Raw genomic sequence first — 20,945 nt, 5'->3', positions numbered from 1 at the left:
TCAGGGCTGCCGCTACTTACACATGCATCATTGTTAGAGCACCGTTAGTGCTAGCGGTATCTATTTAACACCATTAGTGCTAGCGCTATCCCCCCCCTAAGGTTAGCCGCAAAAAAATAATGTGTCACCTATTTGGGCCATCACCAGATTGCACCCCTGTATTAGTAACTTGTCAGCCTTCCATCCTGCTTAGTAGAACTTGGATTGTATCAGTTGATGGAGGGTAAACAGTTTGTGCCTCGCCTCCCGTGTGTGTGAAACCTGACTGAGGGTGTTGTTCTGTGTCTGTCCTCTCCTCCACAGCCTGCGCCCCGCGCCTCCCGCTCTCTTAGCTCCGCCCACCTGGTCCACTCCTGCAGCAACGTCCAAGCCTTCATCATCTGTAACATTGTGTTGATGAAGGGCCATGGCAAGGTAATTGCGGAACACTTGAGGTCAATGTAGGCTATGGATGAAAGATGCTATGAAGGTTTCGGGAAAACTCACCCCTATTTCTTTGACTATAGTCAAATAGTTAAAAGTAGGTGACTTTCAACGCGGGACATATGACCTCTGAATGGGGAAAAATCCATTTGAACGTCTCTCCGACTCATAATTACAAGTGGTAAACTGAGTTTCCAACCTTTACATTTACATTGACATTTAGCAGATGCCTTTATCCAAAGCAACTTACAACAAATACATTTGTCTAAAGTAAGTGAATCCTCTATACATACTAATAAAACATATTTTTATAATTTGTATTATTTACAGTAGAGAAACTAGAAAAACTAGAAACTAGAAAAATAGCAAGCATGTTACAGCACAATTTACACACACAAAAAGACACAGAAAAACCTGTAGCCTAGTTCTCTGACGTCATGTCAACAAGATAACATAACATACCGTGTGCAGGGCTGGCCGCTGCATTAACACGCCATGAGGTTGTTTAGGGCCACAACCGCCAGAGGGGGCCACACTTGCGCCATTGATTTCGTGCAAGCTACCACCTGTCAATCAAACCCCCACTGTCGACGAAACACCCGAACACACCAGCCACAAGTCCTAGGGCCAGGCCTGTCCAGAAGCTTAAGCTCAGTGAAGTGTAAAAACACCAGCCATGTTGTTTCTAAGTTGTTGAATACACCCTGCAGTTAGTTTTGTTGTTTTGTTCATGCATGACTTGCAAATGTTAAAGTTCGAAAGCGGTTACAACTGCCCAACGTTAGGCATCACCTGAAGGCGTTCATGTTCTTTGGAGTGTTAGACTCCAAACAACATGAACGGCACTTGAGTCACTCCAATGGTCAGAGTTGGTCATGTGCACCACGAATGCACCATGAATACTGGATATTCACGACTGTTGACTTTTTTTCCAGGGTCTGGGTTTCAGTATCGTGGGAGGGCAGGACAGCATGTACGGACCGATGGGGATCTACGTGAAGACCATCTTTCCTGGAGGGGCGGCCGCTGCAGACGGGAGACTACAGGAGGGTGAGGAGACAGAGAGAGAGAGAGAGAGAGAGAGAGAGAGAGAGAGAGAGAGGGGAGAGACAGAGAGAGAGAGAGAGAGAGAGAGAGAGAGAGAGAGGGGAGAGAGAGAGAGAGAGAGAGGGGGGAGAGAAAGAGAGAGAGAGAGAGAAGAGGGGGAGGGAGAGAGAGAGAAAGAGAGAGACAGAGAGAGAGAGAGAGAGAGAGAGGGGAGAGAAAGAGAGAGAGAGAGAGAGAGAGAGAGAGAAGAGGGGGAGGGAGAGAGAGAGAAAGAGAGAGACAGAGAGAGAGAGAGAGAGAGAGAGGGGAGAGAAAGAGAGAGAGAGAGAGAGAGAGAGAGAGAAAAGAGGGAAAGGAGAGAGAGAGAGAGAGAGGAAGTTATCTATAGTTAGATAAACTTTATTACACTCTGTCATTGTTGAAAACGGGCGCTCAGCTGGTAAAACAATATCCTGTTGTTAGTTTGAGCAAGGAGCAAGTTGTGACCGAGTCTTTCAGCAGCACATTCTGGGGTCAGCATTGTCATATTCCCATAGGGTTAATATGACAAATACAGGATGGAGACAGCAGGGTAGAAACATCTCAATACACTGCACTGCCGTGCCTAGGATATAAACAAGCATGTAGCATGTCCACATTGTCCTCTGGGTGCTGTCGGTTCAGTCCAGTCCACACTGACTGACTGGTCCATTTCTGTCTCAGGGGATGAGATTCTGGAGCTGAATGGAGAATCTCTACATGGACTGACCCACGAGGATGCCCTGCAGAGGTTTAAAGTAAGACTGCGACACTCCAACGATGCGTCATGTCCCAACCTTATCACAACCCTTTTACGACTTAACTACAACCACGTCACAGCAGCAACTTTACAAACCGAAACTCTCGTGGCACACATGGGTGAAGTGACCAAAACGAAAACATGATCAAATAAACAATGACGTACTGCTCACACACAAGGAACAAGTCTCTCCCCTCTAACTCACCCCCTTTCCCTCGACAGCAGATTAAGAAGGGCTTGTTGACTCTGGCTGTGAGGACCAGTCTGCGCGATGGCGCCCTCTGTGGTCAGGCCCAGATAGCGCAGCTGTGCAGGTCACGCTCCCTCAGCTCCAGTGCTGGCATGGCCAGGGTCAGCGCTGACATGGGAGACTACAACTACCTCACCAGCATCAACACCCACACCAACAGTCTGACTGTCCCCCAGCCTGTCAAGCCCCGGGACCGTGTGGTGATGGAGATCACCCTCCACAAAGGTCAGTCGGGGGTCAAACTTGCAGCCAACTGTTGCAGTACAACTTAGTTTGAAATAGCTACTTTGACTTTAAGAAAAAAAAGAAAAAAAACAGGAGGGAAACTCCATACTCTCCATTACTCTTGCTAAACTAAGGAAGCAAGCGTCATCATGAATCTGCCAACATCATAGCCTATAACAGAGTTGTGTGTGTGTGTGTGTGCGTGTCTGTATGTGTGTATGTGTGTGTGTGTGTGTGTGTGTGTGTGTGTGTGTCTGTCTGTGTGTGTATGTGTGTGTGTGTGTCTCTGTCTGTGTGTGTGTGTGTGTGTGTGTGTGTGTGTGTGTGTGTCTGTGTGTGTATGTGTGTGTGTGTGTCTCTGTCTGTCTGTCTGTCTGTGTGTGTGTGTGTGTGTGTGTGTGTTCTGCAGAGGCTGGTGTGGGGCTGGGCATCGGGCTGTGTTGTGTGCCCTCTGGTGACGGCTGCCCTGGCATCTACATCCACACCCTCTCTCCCGGGTCAGTGGCACACATGGACAGCAGACTCAGGTGAGGAGCCAGCCTCTGGTCTACATGCTCACACACTGCTTCCCCAGCATTCACTCTACTGTACTCAGTACTGTAGGCTAGTCTATTGTACTGCTACACCTTAACTGTCCCTCCTGAGACTTCTCCATCCCCTCTACAGTTTCTCTACTGTAAAAAAAAAAAGAAATAAAAAAAAAAAAAAAATATTAAGGTGTACATTTGACCATTCCTGTCCTGCTTCCCTGCTGCTGTGCGTCAGATGTGGCGATGAGCTCATGGAGATCAACGACACGGTGGTGTACAACATGGCGCTGAACGATGTGTATGCGGTTCTGAGCCAATGCACCCCGGGCCCGGTCCAGGTCATCATCAGTCGACACCCAGACCCCAAAGTACGCCACGTCTACTCTGATATACACTGACGCCCTGCCCCCAACATATGGCTGGTGTGTGTGTGTGTGTGTGTGTGTATGCATGCGTCCATGTGTGTGTGTGTGTGTGTGTGTGTGTGTGTGTGTGTGTGTGTGTATGCATGAATGCGTCCATGTGTGCGTGTGTGTGTGTGTGTGTATGAATGCGTCCATGTGTGCGTGTGTGTGTGTGTGTGTGTGTGTGTGTGTGTATGTGTGTGTGTGTGTGTGTGTGTGTGTGTGTGTGTGTATGCATGCATGCGTCCATGTGTGCGTGTGTGTGTGTGTGTATGCATGCGTCCATGTGTGTGTGTGTGTGTGTGTGTGTGTGTGTGTGTATGCATGCGTCCATGTGTGTGTGTGTGTGTGTGTGTGTGTGTGTGTGTGTATGCATGCGTCCATGCGTGTGTGTGTGTGTGTGTGTGTGTGTGTATGCATGCATCCATGTGTGTGTGTGTGTGTGTGTGTGTGTGTGTATCTCTGTGTGACCTCTGACCTTGCTGGTGTATCAGGTGTCAGAGCTGCAGCTGAACGATGCCATAGCCCAGGCAGTGGAGAACAGCAAGCTGAAGAAGGACAGGAGTCAGTGGAGCATTGATGGTAATATCCCCTGTCCACACTTACAGAACAACCAAATAAACCTATAGAACAACCATAGAGTGACGGGTTATGCTGCTCCTCACAGTGTACTGTAGCTTTAAGAGATTTGAAGCTATCGGGCAGGTTTCACAGACCAGGCTTAAGACTAATCCTAGACTAAACAGCATCTTCAATGCTTGAACTGCTTGAACACAGTGTCTCTCTCTCTCTCTGTCTGTCTCTGTCCCTCTCTCTCCCCCCACCCCCTTCCTCCCTCCCTCCCTCTCTCTCTCTTCCTCCCTCGCTCTCCCTATGTCTCTTTCCCTGTGTCTCTCGGACCCCCAGGCCTGCGTAGACTGGACCCCTGCTCTCAAGGCAGACAGAAGTGTGAGCGCTGCATGGAGAGGAGCTCCAGTCAGCTGACGGCCCGTCGGGCCCAGAAGACCATGACCCGCTCCTCTAGTGACAGCACTCACAACCACAACCACAACCACCGTTTCCCTGGACCAGGCCCCAACCCCAACCCCAACCCCAACCCCAACCCCGGCCCGGCCCAGACCGTACACAACCTACAGAACATTCAGAACACACACCACAACTTGACAACAAGGGTCCACAGCCTCGACGTCCCCATGGTAACTTGGAACTCTCAGTGAACGGTTACGACAGTTGGAACAGTTGGCCTTTGTGTGTGTTCCACACATACAGGCCTCTGTTATAATAATATAATATACACCATTTAGCTGACGCTTTTATCCAAAGCGACTTACATTGCAGTGAGTGCATAAATGTTTCTGTATATATGGGAGGAGCAGGAATCAAACCCACAACCTAAGCATTGTTCGCTCTACCAACTGAGCCAAGAGGACCATTTTATGAACTGTCAGTAAGTTAGCCTTGTGGAACACCCTAACATGCGACCCAAAACGTGCCATAGGGGCGGGAGCCTGTCTCCTGTTTCGGTCACGCAAGGCAGCTTGACATCCACCACCCCCCCCCCCCCCTGGACGCATGTCTGTGGTAGGCACTTCTATGATATCCGGTCTAATCACTGTCTAAATCCTCCTCTCTGTGTCATTCCAGGTGTCTGTGACAGAGCATTGGTCCGACAACAGGCTGTCATCGCCAGCGGGGTACCCCGATGACGATTACAACGTCCCCTACAACTCTCCCACTAACGTCCCCAGCCAGCACCCCTTAGACCTGGCTGTCAGAGGGGTCAAGGTAGCTAAACCATTAGAGGATAGAACAGTTGGATCTTCGTGGGCCTAAACCCTCACATTGGATGAGATTAAGAGGGTTAGTCACGGTTAGCGACGTCAAACATGTCAAGATGACGCAGGAAGTAGTACACACAGAGGTAGCCAATCGTGAGCTTAGAATTATAAGGTTCTATCTCCGTTTAGGGTAGTTCAGAGATATTGAGCGTCAAAGTTTTTACATTCCATTATGTTTTGTGAGATGGAACTTTTTTTATGAATTACTAACCAAAAAAAATCAACATTTAAAAAATAACACCACACAGGCATTAATAAACACCTAGCGGATCAGATTATATAAAAAACTCAATTTTTACCAAAAATTGAGATAGAAACTTATAATTCTAATGTCACGCAATGAGAGGTAGCCCCAGATAGCAAGTTTACTACCATGTGTTTACTTCCTGGTCTGTGTTGTGACCTCATTCAGAACCTCATGTCTTAACCCTTCCTCCTCTGGTTGTTGTAGTCCAAGCCCAGAGGCCCCGGCCCTCCGCGGAGGTACAGCAGACCCCAGGATGTGACCAGCGAGGAGGGCTTCACCGGGGACTCCAGCGGCTCCAGCAGAGGGTCACCTGTCAGAGAGGACGGATGGAGCCCCACACACACACACTGCCAGGTAGAGACACCACCTGTTGTCGCACCTGTGTGGAATGAGATAGACCCTTCTCCTCACCTCTGTGGTGTTTAGTTAGGTACAGCACATGCCTTTATACAGAGGGAGTGGAAAGCCCAGATGAATCAAATCAAATATACAATATACAGGATATGATGCAAAGAAATGATTAGGGCTGTAATCATGTATATTGTGTATTTGATAAATAAACGTTGATGATCGGATCGAGTACATATTCTGTAATGACACAAACTTTACTCTCCAGTAAGACAGCACACTTCAAACAAGTTTGCTTTAAATGCAAAATGAATCAATGTGAAAGGCTGGGTCTTACAGTAATGCCACCATTCACACTCCTGACATCTGAGAAGAAAAAAAGGCTACATGTTAATATAGTGGTTAAGCTGCATTCACCACTATTGCCCATATAAGGTAACTGAAAAAAGAGGATCAAAGTGCTCAGTCTCCAAGCAGACCAATCAGCTGTGGATGACACGCATGATTCTCTTTGACGTCGAGGCTGAGAGAGGGCCTGGTTGTGATGTACAGTATCTCACTGTTTTCTTGTGATACCAATGCTGAAAAACACAAATAACACCTCTAATCTCCCATAGATACCACTAACCACTAACATGTGTGTTATCTCTTTACATGCTCCCAGTTGTTCAGCAGTGTGTACAAGGCTTTGAGAAAAATCGTCAGGTTACTGTTTAGAAATGTAGGTGGGACGTAGCTTGATCTTTCCTGTCTGTGCTGGTGAATGTTTGATGTTGTGGGTTACTTTGGGCTGTTTGCAGTTGAGTTCCCTCCCCCGCTGCTCCAAATGACATAAGCAACATAAAGAAACTGCCTACAGAACAATTTCTTTGCACCTAATAATCCACGAGAGGGGAATTAAATATGGCAAAATATGGTGTTTTAGATTTATTTTTCACTTTTACAGTAACTAAAACTTGCATACAGTATGGAATGATAGTAGTAGATCATATGTTCCCCTTAGTCAATAAGCATGGCACCTCTGCGTCATAACATCCTGCCACTGACATCCAACACCTTACAGAACAGAGACTAATGCAACCTTTTAGAAGGAGGTGCTGTAAGTGAGTGTTAGTTATAGGGAGGCTTCGGTCTAAGTGATCCCCCATATGTTGGAGCCGCTTGTGTTGTGTGTTGTGTGTGTAGTTGTGTGTCGTCAGGCATGGAGCTGTTGGAGCATGGCCTTGGGTGGGTTGTATGATTGAGTTTGGTCTATTGATGCATGTCGAGTTGAAGTCGAGCGGATGCCGGATGCATTACTACACCTCTCTGCGGTCGGTGTGAGAGCTCGAGAAAACTGTTACAGTTTCCTGTTTGTGTCACAGGAAGGCGAGAGAGAGAGAGAGCTCTCAGGAGGAAGTAGAGAAGTCCTCACCCACTCAGACGTTGCTGTCACTGCCGACTGCCTTCAACACTCACACTGCACAGGAGAGGAGAGACAACTCAGAGGTATGACCAGACACAACATTTCCTAAATTCATTTTGAAGCTGTTATGGAGATCATAAGATGGTCTTGGGTGGAAATTCGATAGATTTCCGATATCACTGTGGTCTTTGAAGCTTCATGTTGATGATTTCCTGCAGGATGATATCTAACTAACACACTTAACGACATCAACCTGATAAACAATGAAAACCATTTTTTCTACTTGAAAGTTGACATTGATAGACAACAGACACGTTAAAATGATCACAAAAGACCTGGTTGACTTTTGTGTTCCTCTTCCACCTTTATGTCACTAGGAGAAAGTGGGAACCAACTCCCCCATAATATCACCACAGCTAGCGTCAGGTGACCCCCTATGTAGACAGGAAATCCCTGTGATTGGCTTGGGCCTTACCTGAGAGCGTGACTGTTGCCTGTGGATAAAAATCCATGTTTCCTCTCTGTAAACACTTTTCCCGAGAACGTTTGACTACCTTTTCTATGCATTTTGAAGAAGCCAGTCTACCTTTTTCTATTTTCTATTTCGATACTTAAATATTTACTTAACACTGGACTTCATGTTGATGATTTCCTGCATGATGATATCTAACTGGACTGCTGTTCTAATGTTTCTAATCTCTATGCTGTTCTGTGCTCAGGTGGTGATTCAGTGCTTCACCTGTGCTCCCAGAGTAAAAGACCAGCTCTGAGGAGGCAGGTTCGCGTGGAGCAGCTCTCCCCAGAACAGCTGCACGACCCTTGGGTTCGCATCTCCGACAGTCCCCCTGGGGACCCGAGCACCTACCATCACAAAACACAACCTCACAGCACAAAGCAACACCACACACACCACCATCACCCCAACACACACTCCCACAGCCCAGTCACCATGAGCCAACACGGTAACCCCTCCGAACTCAACGGCACCGCCACACACCCGTCTCCAGACCCCCCTACGGTCCGGAGCCCTTCCCCCAGGTCAGAGGACCCCCAAGAGATGAAGAAGGGGCCCCCTGTGGCCCCTAAGCCTGTGTGGATCCGCCAGAGTCTGAAGAGTATCAGGAACGGCAGAGCCCAGCCGGAGCTAGCCAAACCCCTGGACAGAAGAGAAGAAAAGAGAGGTTCTTCCGTAGGAGTGGGCAGAACCTTCGGAGTGAGTCTGAGACCCGCCTCATCCGCAGCCAATCTGTCGCTCAAGCAGAAGATCCACTCGTTCGAGACCTTCCAGGGTCCTGAGAGTCCAGAGAGGGGGGGCACCAGGAAGCCGCTGGCCCCCTCCAGCTCTCTGCCTCTGATGGATAAGGCCGGTGTCAGGAGAGGTACCCATGCTCCAATGGAGGACAGTGGTACAACCGAACACCGAACAACGACGATTACTTCTCCACCAGTTGTTGATCGTACTACTGGAACTAATACGGCTCCAACGACCTCCCGACCTGAGGTTGAAGAAGCTGAAAGAATCTCCTCCTCTCCTCCCGTTGCCCCATCTCCCTCCATCCCTCCATCCGCTGCCCACCATCCTCACTCTGAACCCCAGCAGCACCTCGAGGAAGAGACTGCAGACCCGGCGCCAGAGGTCTGTAACTCAAGCCCTCCTCAGGACGATGAACCCCAGCTGAAGAAGACCGCCATCACCGCCACCGCCGTCTTTCCAACCCAGGAGGAGGGATCTCTCCCCGAGGCGGACCCAGCAACAGAGCCTCTCAGTGGGACCGCAGAGGCCTCCGTCTCCCCCTCTGGCCTGGTCCCCCGTAGGTGCAGCAGCTCCAAGGGAGAGAGAGAGAGCTCCCCACCCGAGGGCGATGAGGCCCACACCCAGACCGAGGGCAAGCAGGCCAGCCTGCGGACACAAAGTCTGCCCCTGAGTGGTTCTCCCACCCCGGACGGGTCCACTCTGAGAAGCCTGGAGGGAGAGAGCCTGGGGAGGATTCTCGCCTTCAGCAACCAGGTGCTTTGACGTTTTTTTATCTGAAATTCACATCGGAACTTACAACATTCTATCATTTGCAGAGTATACCGTCGTATCTGTTCTGCACTGTGTGGATTGCTCTGCTGTGGGCTTTGATATATACTATGCTATCTGGTATCTGTGCTTCTCTTATCTTTTCCTCTCCTCTCTTCTATTTTGATTCCGTTCTCCTCTCCTGTAGGTGTCCAATGCGCTGATGCGCTCCATGCACTCCCTGCCCCTCTCCCCCTGCCCTGCAGGAGTCAGTAACCCATGGCCCCAGGGCCTTCCTGGGTCTCCTCTCCACCCCAACCCTATGGAGCCTGACAGCGCAGCCCAGAACACCCCCATGTCCCCTGGCCCTGAGAGCAGCGAGAAGGGCTTCTCCGTCAGGTGAAACTCTCACAGAGACATATGTGACTGTGACAGCAGCTGGTGAAAAAGTCCTCGAGTAGGGGCAAGGTCATTTTTCGGTTTTTGACAGATTATGAAAGGGCTTTCAAATTATGTGTCATACATCGAGTACATATGCATAATCCATTGTCTCCTGCAATGGTTGAGATATTAAGCCCGATGCGCACTGTTAAGATTCTATAGCAACTTGTTAGAAGCCAAAGTTGAGTTTGTAGTAATGTCTGTCACTAGACAAATAGAAACAGAAGTTTGTTCCGTGTGCTAACTTAGAGGATAGAGGGAAGTGAGTCAATTAAGGAAAGAGACAGTTTCATTTCTACTTCCTGTTCAGAGATGTGTAAAGTGCTTATCTACAGTGATAATGACAGTGCTTATCTTAACTCTGAGACCATTCTCACTGTTCAACAGATGTGGAGAAATATATACGTGTGTGTGTGTGTGTGTGTGTGTGTGTACGTGTGTGTGTGTGTGTGTACGTGTGTGTGTGTGTGTGTGTACGTGTGTACGTGTGTACGTGTGTGTGTGTGCCAGTCTGCGCACCTGTTTCTAACAACTTGAGTTTCCTCTGTTTTGCCGCAGCCTGGCTGAGCTGAGGGAGTGCACCATCGAGCGGGGCGAGGGGGGCGTGGCCGAGGAGGGCGTACAGGAACACCCCGCCTCCACCGCCTCGTCTGCCTGTGCTCACTCAGTCATCTCAGCCATCCCCTCACAGGAAATAGCGGGCATGATACAGGAAGTGAAAGCTCTGGACGAGGAGACACTGAAGGTAAAGGGTGCATCCTACTTGGTTTCCTCTCCTGGTTTCCTTTCCTTCAATTATGATGTGGTGGGAAAACGTTGAAAGGATTTGCTCTGCACTAGAAGAGCTGTGAGGGGTCATGGTGACCCCTGTGAGTAAAAACAAATGTCTATCTTTGCACTCGATCAAATTTCAGGACCCTCCTTTCATGACTTTTCCTAGATATGTGCGTTCTACCACCCAGTATCCTTACATTTTCAAAATCACATCAGTTAGTAAGATAGTACAAAGTTGTTTTGCAGTTTTTCTGTGTAGGAGGCAGGCTAAAAAAAGAAGCGCCCTCTAGTGATCTCTGTGTGTAAATAGCAGATTCACATTCTAAAAAAGGTCTATTTGACCCCCAAGGTGGCTCTACTAGTAGGTAAAATAGGCTCGGCTGTTCTAGTGTTAACTTGGTCTTTCAGATCAGTAGAAATGCAGGGAAGATGGCGAGGAGAGGAAGCCACTTCAGACTATTTGAATGCAGTGCAGCTTTATCTCCACATCAATGGCCCGCTGACGCCAAGCGTGACGATAACATCCCTCCTGTTCGTTGATGATTTCACAACAATTTCTCAAAAGAACTAAAATTCAGCATCTAAACCACACAGACAGAATGGGGTTTAGAGCCCATTAATCTTTTCTCTGGCGCATTACTTACTGCTCACCCTCTGGCCAGTATGCTGAGTACCACCGTGGGACTGGTGAGAGCATTAAGGATGAAGTCAGAGTGCTCAGCTGAGCAACACACACACACACACACACACACACACACACACACACACACACACACAGGCGCGCATGCACACACACACACACACACACACACACACACACACACACACACACACACAGGCATTCCCGCTACCAGGCTTTCAGAGAAGTCAGAACATTTCCCAGTATGTATTTAGTTTCTGTCCTCCATTTCCGTTCTATGAGATTATCAAAGCTTGTCTGCACAAGCACACACACACACACACACACACACACACACACACACACACAACTCATGTGCTCTAGTCTAGAAAACATCTGCATTTCCTCGACATGTCATCACCCCTCTATCTGCACTGAGGGTGGGGAAGCCCTTACCCAGCCTCACAACAACAGCCCGCGTCCACCCTGCGAGGCCCTCTGCTGGATGAAGATGATATAACATTAAATCGCATGGCATTTGCATAAAACAACCGTCTCTATCTTTAAAAGCGCCTTACATTGTATGGATGTAAGTCATCTGCTACTTATGGATAGCAACCAGCCGGGTGATGGCAGAGAGGGAGAAGGTTGGTTAGAACTTCTTTCACAGCTGTCCTTTACGAGGTGGCGAATGGTGTGCGGTACGTGTGTGTGTGTGTGTATGTGTGTGTGTTTGTTTGTGTGTGTGTGTGTGTGTGTGTGTGTGTGTGTGCTTGTGTGTGTGTGTGTGTGTGTGTGTGTGTGTGTGAGAGTGTGTGAGTGTGTGAGTGTGTGTGTGTGTGTGTCTGTGTGTGACTTCAACCCATCTGGAAGGCATCGTCTGGGAACATCTGCTTTTATGTAGAAATCAAACTGAATGAAAGTGTTTTGAAAGCAATGATTCCTACTCACGTCGTAAAAAAAAGTTCTGTTAAGGACATTAGAGTGCTGAATTGTGTGTCATTCTCTGTGCTCTGAGCTGTTATAAATACGTTATACAACCCAGCACATCAAAACCAACAAATCACCAGCTTAGAGCAGCGAACTGTTACTCTAATGTGGAATCGTAAAAATGATGAACTATCCTCGATTCTTATGATCTTTCTCTCTTTTCTTTCCTTCTCACCAGCAATTTGAACACATTCATGTTGTGATTCTGCACAAGGAGGAGGGAGCGGGGCTGGGTTTCAGCATCGCAGGAGGGATCGACTTAGAGAGCAAGGAAACTACAGTGAGTAACGACTGTACTGTATGCGCTGCAAGTGCAAAAAGGCTGCCCTTAAGTGCACTGACCTTTGCTCTTGTTCAACCGTACTGCCGTCATACAAGGCCACGTAACATAACACACATCTTGTGATTTTTTTTGAACATCCTTTTCCTTTTAGCTGTTGACGTCTGACTAAACCACCTGTTCAAAACAAGATGGATGCTCTGATGATGGAGATGTGAAAGCTTACCCTGATAAATTAAAATGATGCATTGATCCTAAGTGTGGCTAGGCTCTTCTTTCCTCTCCATAACAAACCTCTCTCCCTGCTCCCCTCCCCCCCGCCCACACACACACACACACTCTCCCCTCCCTCTCCCTGCCCCTCCCTCTCTCACCAGGTCCACCGTGTGTTCCCTCACGGCCTGGCGTCTCAGGAGGGCACCATCGAGAAGGGAGACGAGGTCCTGTCCATCAACGGACAGGTGCTCCGGGACGTGACGCACGCGGACGCCACCGCCGCGCTCAGACAGGCCCGCGGCATGAGACTGGCAGTGGTGGTAGTCTCTAAGAGACTGGACGCAGAGGGCGGAGAGGGAGGAGGGTCCAAGGCCGATGACTCGACCAATAGCAGTGCAGATCCCAACCCTACAGGTGAGAAAGGCCTGTCAAGGCTTTTCAATGACCAAACGGCAGTTCTCAGAGAATACAACATTCACTGTCTGCAGTTTTGTTCGAAAATCAACAGTTTTACGACCCATTGCTTGTGTTAAATGAAAGACTGCAACTGCACGGCACGCAAACTGAATGGTCTCTCCGTCTCAGCATCGCACGTGTGAGGCTCTGTGTGTCTGATCGTTGTGTGTTTCTCTCTCCACAGTGGAGGAGGTGGGAGACAGTGTGACCGTGGAGCTGGACACGGGAGCAGGGGGGGTGGGCTTCAGTCTGGAGGGGGGGAAGGGGTCTATCCATGGAGACAAGCCACTGGTCATCAACAGGATCTTCAAAGGTAACATCTGTTTGGAACTGTACTATAGGAGTTATACACTTTGTGGAAAGTAAGGTGACAAAACACAGAGGTGGACACTCTACTGGGTTTATACTTAACTGTATAATAATAATAATAATAATTCATTGGATTTATATAGCGCTTTTCCGAGGCTCAAAGACGCTGACAATATAGGAGGTACGGAAAACACAAAAACAACAAGTAACATGGAACACAGAGTGTATGTTGTGTAATGGATATGATGCTATTACTGCAGTATGTCAGGGGTCTTCTTACTGCATGCGGTCGTTATCATGTGTAACATACACTGTTAGCAGTGTACAGTCGACAGTGTCCTTTTACCTCCACTAGGGAGACCCTGGTTCACAGTTGGACAGTGTTTCGCTGTATGAGTGAGTGACAGTCCTGAGTGAGTGACAGTACCTTCTCTCCCCTCTAGGGGGTGCCGCCGAGCAGAGTGGTCTGCAGTCGGGGGACGAGCTGCTGCAGGTCCAGAGCACCTCTCTCCAGGAGATGGCTCGCTTCGAGGCCTGGAACATCATCAAGGTGCTGCCTGAAGGCCTGATCACAGTGGTCATCCGGAGGAAGAAGGAGGAGAGTGAGAGCTGAAGAACCAAAGGAAACAGAAACTAAATGGAACTATGCTAAAAAAAAGCCAAAGGAAAAAAAACACGATCACAACATACAGTAGTAGGCCTAACCCCTCGGCAACAAGGATGCCCTAAAAGTCGGTGAGGCTATAATTAGCTGACTGATCGTGTTGACATTGTAAGGCCTGTCGTCCCAGGAGTTTGTACGGCAGTGTTCGAAACCTAAATTCCCACAAACCAAAAATCCACTGCAACTCGCAAGCCAGCTGATCTACTATCGCCTTCCCCAAGAGAATGGACAGTCCAGATACCAAAGTGGAGCTCACTACAGTACATGTTAACACTGTAAAGAGCAGGGAGTTCAACATAGACATATGTTGTGTTATTACCGCTTGTACGTCCAGAGAGTCTGGGTCAGGGACCAGTTTGATACTGGGATTTGCACATTCTGTTAACAGAGACATCATCATTCCACCAAAGAGCAGAGCATGGGAACCCAATCCATGTGCTTTTTTAACTATCAAAAAGATTGTAACATACTGTAATGTAGTCTTTTAAATATTGAAGAGATTGAAGAGATTATAACTGTTGTATAAGAAGGTACTTACACCTTCTTGTTACAGACAACAGGATTTGCATTTGTCTTTGCACATACATGTCGAAATACAATTCAGACCAAAGACATCATTGTGATGTAATCTAACAGGTACTAGTCAAACCAAAGATATCTCAACTGGAACACTTTTTAACCTTCTTATATGGTCATTTTTAATTGAATAGCAGGGCATGAGCATTTTGTAGTAAAGATGAAACATATATAAATAAAACTCTTGAGGTGAACAAAATACATTTAGTAAAGCTCTGTCAAGATAATTCTAATAAATTAAATAACTCAAATGTGTGTGGAGTGTACTCTAAAAGATGTTACATTTCAATGCAGATAACCATATACATTAAATGTAGTGCTTAATACAAAATGACAAGAGTGGACACCATTGGTGGATTGAACTGTCAGTCATTTTAATGATGACGCTGGTGAAATACAAAACCGCTTAGGGCACAATACAGTACAAAGTAAACAGTCTCTGTTGAACTTGTTGAACGTACACTATTTAGGTATGTCTCCGTAGCAGCAAATACTTTCAATCAGAAGGAATGAATTACACACAGCATTCAACAAGCACCCTTAAACAAACATCTGTTGCACAACTCATGATGATCAAAGTAAAAAAAAAAAGAAAAGCCACCACAGACGACGCGTGTACTCTGACATGGGACAGTATTACCTGGCAGGTATATGACCTTCAGGCTGCAGTTATTACACAACAACACACACACATCAAAACTATGCCTTAGTATTACATGAAGAGAAGGCAATGATTCAAAAGCAAGCGTAGAGGACTTGTAGCTGTAGTGGAATGCACTTGTAAAACTTGATTTGTTCGTTTAAGATCTTATCCACGCGGGATAAGACGGAAAGTAATGAAGTCGTTAAGTAAGTACTTCAGTGTTTCATTTCACAAAGGAAACTTAACAATAAGGCTGCTATAAAGATTAGTTTAAAAACATGTCATTTTGCTTATGGCTCATCATTATAGGTGTACGGTTGTGGAGATAGTAGGCATGCAGGTTACTATCGCTATAGCACCGTGGCTAAACATTATGGTACTGTGGCTTGGATCTCAATACTCTCTGAGACAAAAATACCTAGTGGCCATTTACCTGTACCACATGGCTTTAGCCTTGTCCTGTGATCATACACCAGCACAGATGAAGCACAAGAAACAAGAAGCTAGAGATCCCCCCCCCCCCCCCCAGCATCAATAACAGAGGAGAGAGAGAGAGAGAAAGCCAAGGTAAAAGCGGTACAGTGGAAGACTAGTGGCGACTCATTTTCACCTGCAGTTATTTCATACAGTATCAATGCTGCTGAGTGGAAGGAGGGAAGGACGCCCCGATAGACTATTGGGATGAGCCCCGCTCGTACAGCACCTCCCCACAGTGTACGGGGCACAGTACATGGCAGTAATATGTTGTGGCCCTTGCTTTAACCAACATGATATATATATAAGCCCCTATATACGCCCCTATACATGCAGTGTCTTTCTCACCCTTTGAGAAGATCCCTTAGTCCAGTTAAAGTCAGGTTACACTCTTCATCTGGTGAAGTAGTCTGTTAATATTGCCATTTGCCCATACTGCAAATAACTGTGCTTAACTCTATGTTCTCTGTTTGACTTTGACTATTAACGGAAGTAGATATGGAAATAACAGAGGCAGGAATTCTTAATAATAATTAAAGGGATTAGTCGGAGGAAAGTGGGGACAGAGCAAAACAGTAACGAGTACTATACAGTACAGTACAAACGACAACAAAAAAATGAGGTATGAATCATCGCCCCCAACTGTGGAATCTGATTCCATCACGGGGGTGTCTGTAAGGTCCATGCAACAACATGCATGCCACTGTACACTCAGGTAGGATGCAGTCAAGAGAAGAGGAATGGCCTGGAGTCAACAGTTACAGTACAAAAAGTAATGAATGCATATACTTAGTGTCTCTGGTACATATATATAAAATATAGATTTAAAATCTATTCTCATTCTTGTCAGGGGGGAAAAGGGGAAATGCAAAGGGACTTTTTGTTCTCTCGTTTGGGTGCGGGGTTCGGCAATAGTTGCCCCTCGCTCTGCTTTTGGCGCAGTCCAAAAAGTACTAAAAGGCACAATCTGTACGTTTGATTGTTTCAGGTTGCGAGTTGCCTTTGTCAGAGAACTTACAGATTGTGCCTTTAACACCAGGACTGGTTGTCAGATCCATTTTCCAATCCCTTAAATTCTGAAGAAATTCCCACAATTCTTCATATATAAATACGTTTTAACCAAATGTATTATGTAACCTATTTGTAACCTGTTGGGACTAAACCTAAATGGAATTGGCTCCAGCCGTCTGGTAAGAGTGAATCGCTGATGAGGTTCAGAACCGTTTTAGTTTTGTGTGAAGAAGGCAGGCATCAGTGGTCCTTCAGGGACTTGACAGCCTTGGCCAGGTTGTTGTAGAACTCGGCCATGCTGGAGGGGAAGAAGGAGTCCACCACAGAGCGCGGGAGGAACCCGCCCAGGTCTGTCTGGAAGAAGCTGAACAGCTGCGTTTTGCTGGGCTCCCTGGCAGAAGAAGAAGAGACAGGGAAGAGACACTCCTGTCAGATAACGCACCGCTTCTCCCAAATTGTTGCAATTACAAATGCTTTGGTATTCATGTGTTTATTTCTTTTGTTTACGTTGGAACAACACAAAAAAAGCATCATTTTTGTCCAGTCCATTTTTTGGAGATCAGATTTGTTTTGTTTTTTCTCTCTGCTTTTTTGTGTTGTTCCAATGCAAACAAAAGAAATAAACATGGTGAATAATTGTTTCTGGGAGAAATGGTGCATTATCTGACAGTAAGTGTATATTTTTGGCCACGACTGTACATCAACATGAGTGGGCCGGTGCTGCAGTATGTGACACACATACAGACGGTTCCTCAGTTCTCATCCCCGAGGGCGGATTGTTATGCAGTGGGTGGTAATCTGAACGCCTGGAATGTTGCATATAGAAATGTAGTGCAGCATAGAGCTAGTGTATTAAATAATACATGTTATATGAATATTACAACATCACGAAGGAAACATTCCTACGGTGGTGTACTCACCCAGCGATGGGCACGCAGACGCAGCCACACGGGTGGTTGAAGCCCCTCACGTAGCCGGACTGGGGTGGGCAGCTGGGGTGGCTGACATTGGTGGCTGCAGAACCAGACCCAACACAGACAGAGAACATTACAATACAACTTAACCTTTTAGCAAACGCTGCTATAGCAGGGTTCAACAAGTCAAATCTAAGACCTTTTAGACTTTTTTTTTTTAGACCTCTTTGGATATAATTTTAGACCTATCCGCGACACCGTAGCTTTTTGTCATCCTCGAGGTGATGAAATTAGGGATTTCACTGCCATACAGACAAAAAAGGAAGCTAATTGTCATTTTTTTGGTCCCAGCTTGATTAATTTCTGCGTAAATAGATGTTGTCGGACTGATTTCCTTGCAGGAACACATTTTTACGACCTAGCACCTCATTTTTAGACCGAATAACTGAAATTTGAGACCTTTTTAGGCCTTGCTGATTGGGTTGCTGGATTTTAGACTTTAAGGCTTTTTAAGACCAGCGCGGGAACCCTGTTATAGGGAGTAACTTACTCAAGAGCACACTAGTGGTGCTGTTCCCAGGTGGAATTTGAACTTATGACCTCCTGAACACCAGTCCTCAACTCACTATCCACCACTACCCCAGAACATTACAATACAATGACTCAGTCAGTGAACTCTGATATCTGGCCAGAGGATCTCAGCCTGTCTCTGGGTGAGGTGATAACATCCCCCATGTGGTTAGCGACAGTCACAGTCCTGTGCAATTTTGCACGGAAATCATGGAGCCACGTGGAGATGTGCTCCAAAATGTCATTTTGTTATAATGCAAAATACATAAAGATAAGAAACAACAACAACAACAACAACAACAAAAACACATAGAGTAATTGTTACGCACCATTTGATGCAATGGTGCCATCTTCGTATTGCTTGACTAAAATAACGTCTACAAAGTCTCGTGGAGCAATGATGCCCATAGCTGCTGAGGGCGTGACCGTTCGGCAGACGGAGACGTCCTGTGTGACACAAGGCAGATACACTGTACTGGGGATGTGGCTCACAGAAAACACACAGCAATATGAATGGACATGAACACTACAGCTCTGGTTTAAATAGCCTCTAGTTATGATGTGTGTGTGTGTGTGTGTGTGTGTGTGTCAATGAGAGAGAGAGAGAGAGAGAGAGAGAGAGAGAGAGAGAGAGAGAGAGAGAGACAAAACTATGATGTGAATGATAAAAAGTAAAAAAAAAAATATATATACAATTCAACTGTGAGTGACTGGTGTCTTGTAATGAATGAAATGTACCTCTGTAACTTGCTCCACAACCTCAAACTTCTTGACATTATTGTCCCACTTCACTCTGTATCCATTGGGCACCGGTTTCAGACACTCCCAGACCTTCTCTGGACTGCCGTTCAAGACGCCCTCTCCCTTATACCTGGCAGAAAAAACACATGGCTAACTCACAAGAGGAGGAGAACATTCAGTGAAAAATGTTCTCTGTTGATGTTGACTCACAAGAGGAGGAGAACATTCAGTGAAAAATGTTCTCAGTCATGCTCTCCATTCAATGGTTTACAATGAGCCTCTGTTTTCCAATTTCTACCTCCACCAGCCTCCCCTGCTATGATGTGCAGTACTACTGTCGTTACTGTCGAACCCTGAGCAATACCACTTTACTTCTCTCTCTCTCTCTCATCTGCAATGCTCTGAGAACACTGCTTTCTGAGAAGATGCCTTCTCATCTAGATCAGTCGGGATGTACGGAAGGAGGCCAGTAGAGGCGTCCCTCTCAGAGATGCACCAATGACATTTGAACACACAAGCGAGCTTCATCTCTTCAACATAGGCAACACCGTAAAGCAGATTACGCTTGATATCTTAAAACAACGGTTAGACTGGCAGTACAGGCACATCCAGAAATACACTTGTGAAGAAGACATGTACAAATGAATGAAGTAGGGGAACTGTGATGCTCACACATTCCCAGGGAACTCAGTGGAGGGTCTCCAGGACACGATGACGTCATGATTCTGGGAAAAAACACATTAATCTGTCAATGAATGAAATCTTTGTATCTGATCGCTTGTCATCCCCCTGTAATGTCTCGTCATACCCGTGTACGTGTATGTCGACAGAGAGTATGCAGCATAGATAGGGCAACGTACAAGACGATAACCTAATTAAACAGATCAGGCATTTAGCAAGCGTTTAGAGCAAAGCTACTAAAGGGGAAAGCTTTGCGGTTTTACACACCGATTTCTTGCAGACTTTCCACCCAGACTCGTCCTTGATATAGCTCTGTAGACAGTCAGCCACTGCGATCGCCGTATGTTGATAATCCATGATTGCAATTGTTGTTGGGTTGGAACTAGCTAACGTTTTGCGTTACGGGAGAAAGCTTTATTAGCAGCCTATTGAATGAATGAACTAGCTAGTAAAGCTACCTGTAAGCCTGCTGTCACACTAACCAGACGGCTGGAGATCTCCACTCGACTGTTCCCGGAGAGATGACAGTGTGATCATAGGCTCTGGCTGGCTGTACTAACTAGCGAGCTAACGTTAGCTTGAATGAATGAACCAGACTCGCATTATCGACATGGAAAAGAAGCCCCTGACTTGAGCTGAGGTCAGTTAGCTTAGCTAAGCTCGCTAGATGTTCATCGTCAACAGTCAGACCTGTCAATCGGTTGTCATAAACATCAACACTGGCTGAACTACCTAATAACCAGATGTGTGTTGGCTGATCTCTAAAAACGACCATTCATTTTCCCCCCTGTCAAGTTCAACATACGAAAAATGATCAAACGCTTCCTCATTGGGGGAATGCTGGGAATTGTAGTTTGTAGAATTGTAGTTTGGAATTGTTTTTGGCTATCACTTTCAACGAGAATCTAGTTCGATTACAAGGAATTATAATATTATAAATACCTCACACACACAGACCAGCATTCCAGCTTTTAGCTACAGTTTCAGAGTAAAGTGCGTTACAGTTTAACAGTGTCATGGTCTGTCAAGCCTCCTGAGGGGGACTAAGATAGGACAGATGGAAATGATGATTAAATAGTCAAATACCTT

At 46.6% G+C, this 20,945-nt stretch overlaps 2 protein-coding genes across 2 annotated transcripts in view; one reads left to right on the top strand and one right to left on the bottom strand.

Moving 5' to 3' along the window:
* The window catches only part of il16 (interleukin 16), a gene marked incomplete at both ends in the record, with an annotated part of 24,889 nt that extends 10,694 nt beyond the window's left edge, over nt 1–14,195 (top strand). Inside the window, 20 exons of the mRNA XM_080539709.1 lie at nt 304–414; nt 1,359–1,473; nt 2,173–2,246; nt 2,471–2,723; nt 3,133–3,250; nt 3,489–3,621; nt 4,152–4,239; nt 4,564–4,853; nt 5,302–5,442; nt 5,947–6,096; nt 6,755–6,811; nt 7,455–7,578; nt 8,215–8,864; nt 9,093–9,503; nt 9,706–9,896; nt 10,497–10,683; nt 12,500–12,601; nt 12,979–13,231; nt 13,458–13,586; nt 14,026–14,195. Coding sequence (XP_080395835.1) covers nt 304–414; nt 1,359–1,473; nt 2,173–2,246; nt 2,471–2,723; nt 3,133–3,250; nt 3,489–3,621; nt 4,152–4,239; nt 4,564–4,853; nt 5,302–5,442; nt 5,947–6,096; nt 6,755–6,811; nt 7,455–7,578; nt 8,215–8,864; nt 9,093–9,503; nt 9,706–9,896; nt 10,497–10,683; nt 12,500–12,601; nt 12,979–13,231; nt 13,458–13,586; nt 14,026–14,195 — 3,747 coding nt within the window. The remainder of the gene's footprint in view (nt 1–303; nt 415–1,358; nt 1,474–2,172; nt 2,247–2,470; nt 2,724–3,132; nt 3,251–3,488; nt 3,622–4,151; nt 4,240–4,563; nt 4,854–5,301; nt 5,443–5,946; nt 6,097–6,754; nt 6,812–7,454; nt 7,579–8,214; nt 8,865–9,092; nt 9,504–9,705; nt 9,897–10,496; nt 10,684–12,499; nt 12,602–12,978; nt 13,232–13,457; nt 13,587–14,025) is intronic.
* A 1,969-nt stretch (nt 14,196–16,164) lies between these two features.
* stard5 (StAR related lipid transfer domain containing 5) lies at nt 16,165–20,213 on the bottom strand (the record flags this gene model as incomplete). The annotated part of the gene is made up of 6 exons (XM_080538949.1): nt 16,165–17,341; nt 17,871–17,964; nt 18,764–18,881; nt 19,173–19,305; nt 19,848–19,900; nt 20,124–20,213. 6 exons carry the CDS (start codon nt 20,211–20,213, stop codon nt 17,191–17,193), a joined length of 639 nt encoding a protein of 212 aa, XP_080395075.1. The 3' UTR covers nt 16,165–17,190.
* Between the last annotated feature and the right edge of the window lie 732 nt (nt 20,214–20,945).

This window comes from Nansenia antarctica, assembly GCF_963989245.1.
Source record: "Nansenia antarctica genome assembly, chromosome: 9".
NCBI lineage: Eukaryota > Metazoa > Chordata > Actinopteri > Argentiniformes > Microstomatidae > Nansenia > Nansenia antarctica.
The sequence above is the reverse complement of the archived record's forward strand: the minus strand, read 5'-3'. Positions and strand labels throughout refer to the sequence as shown.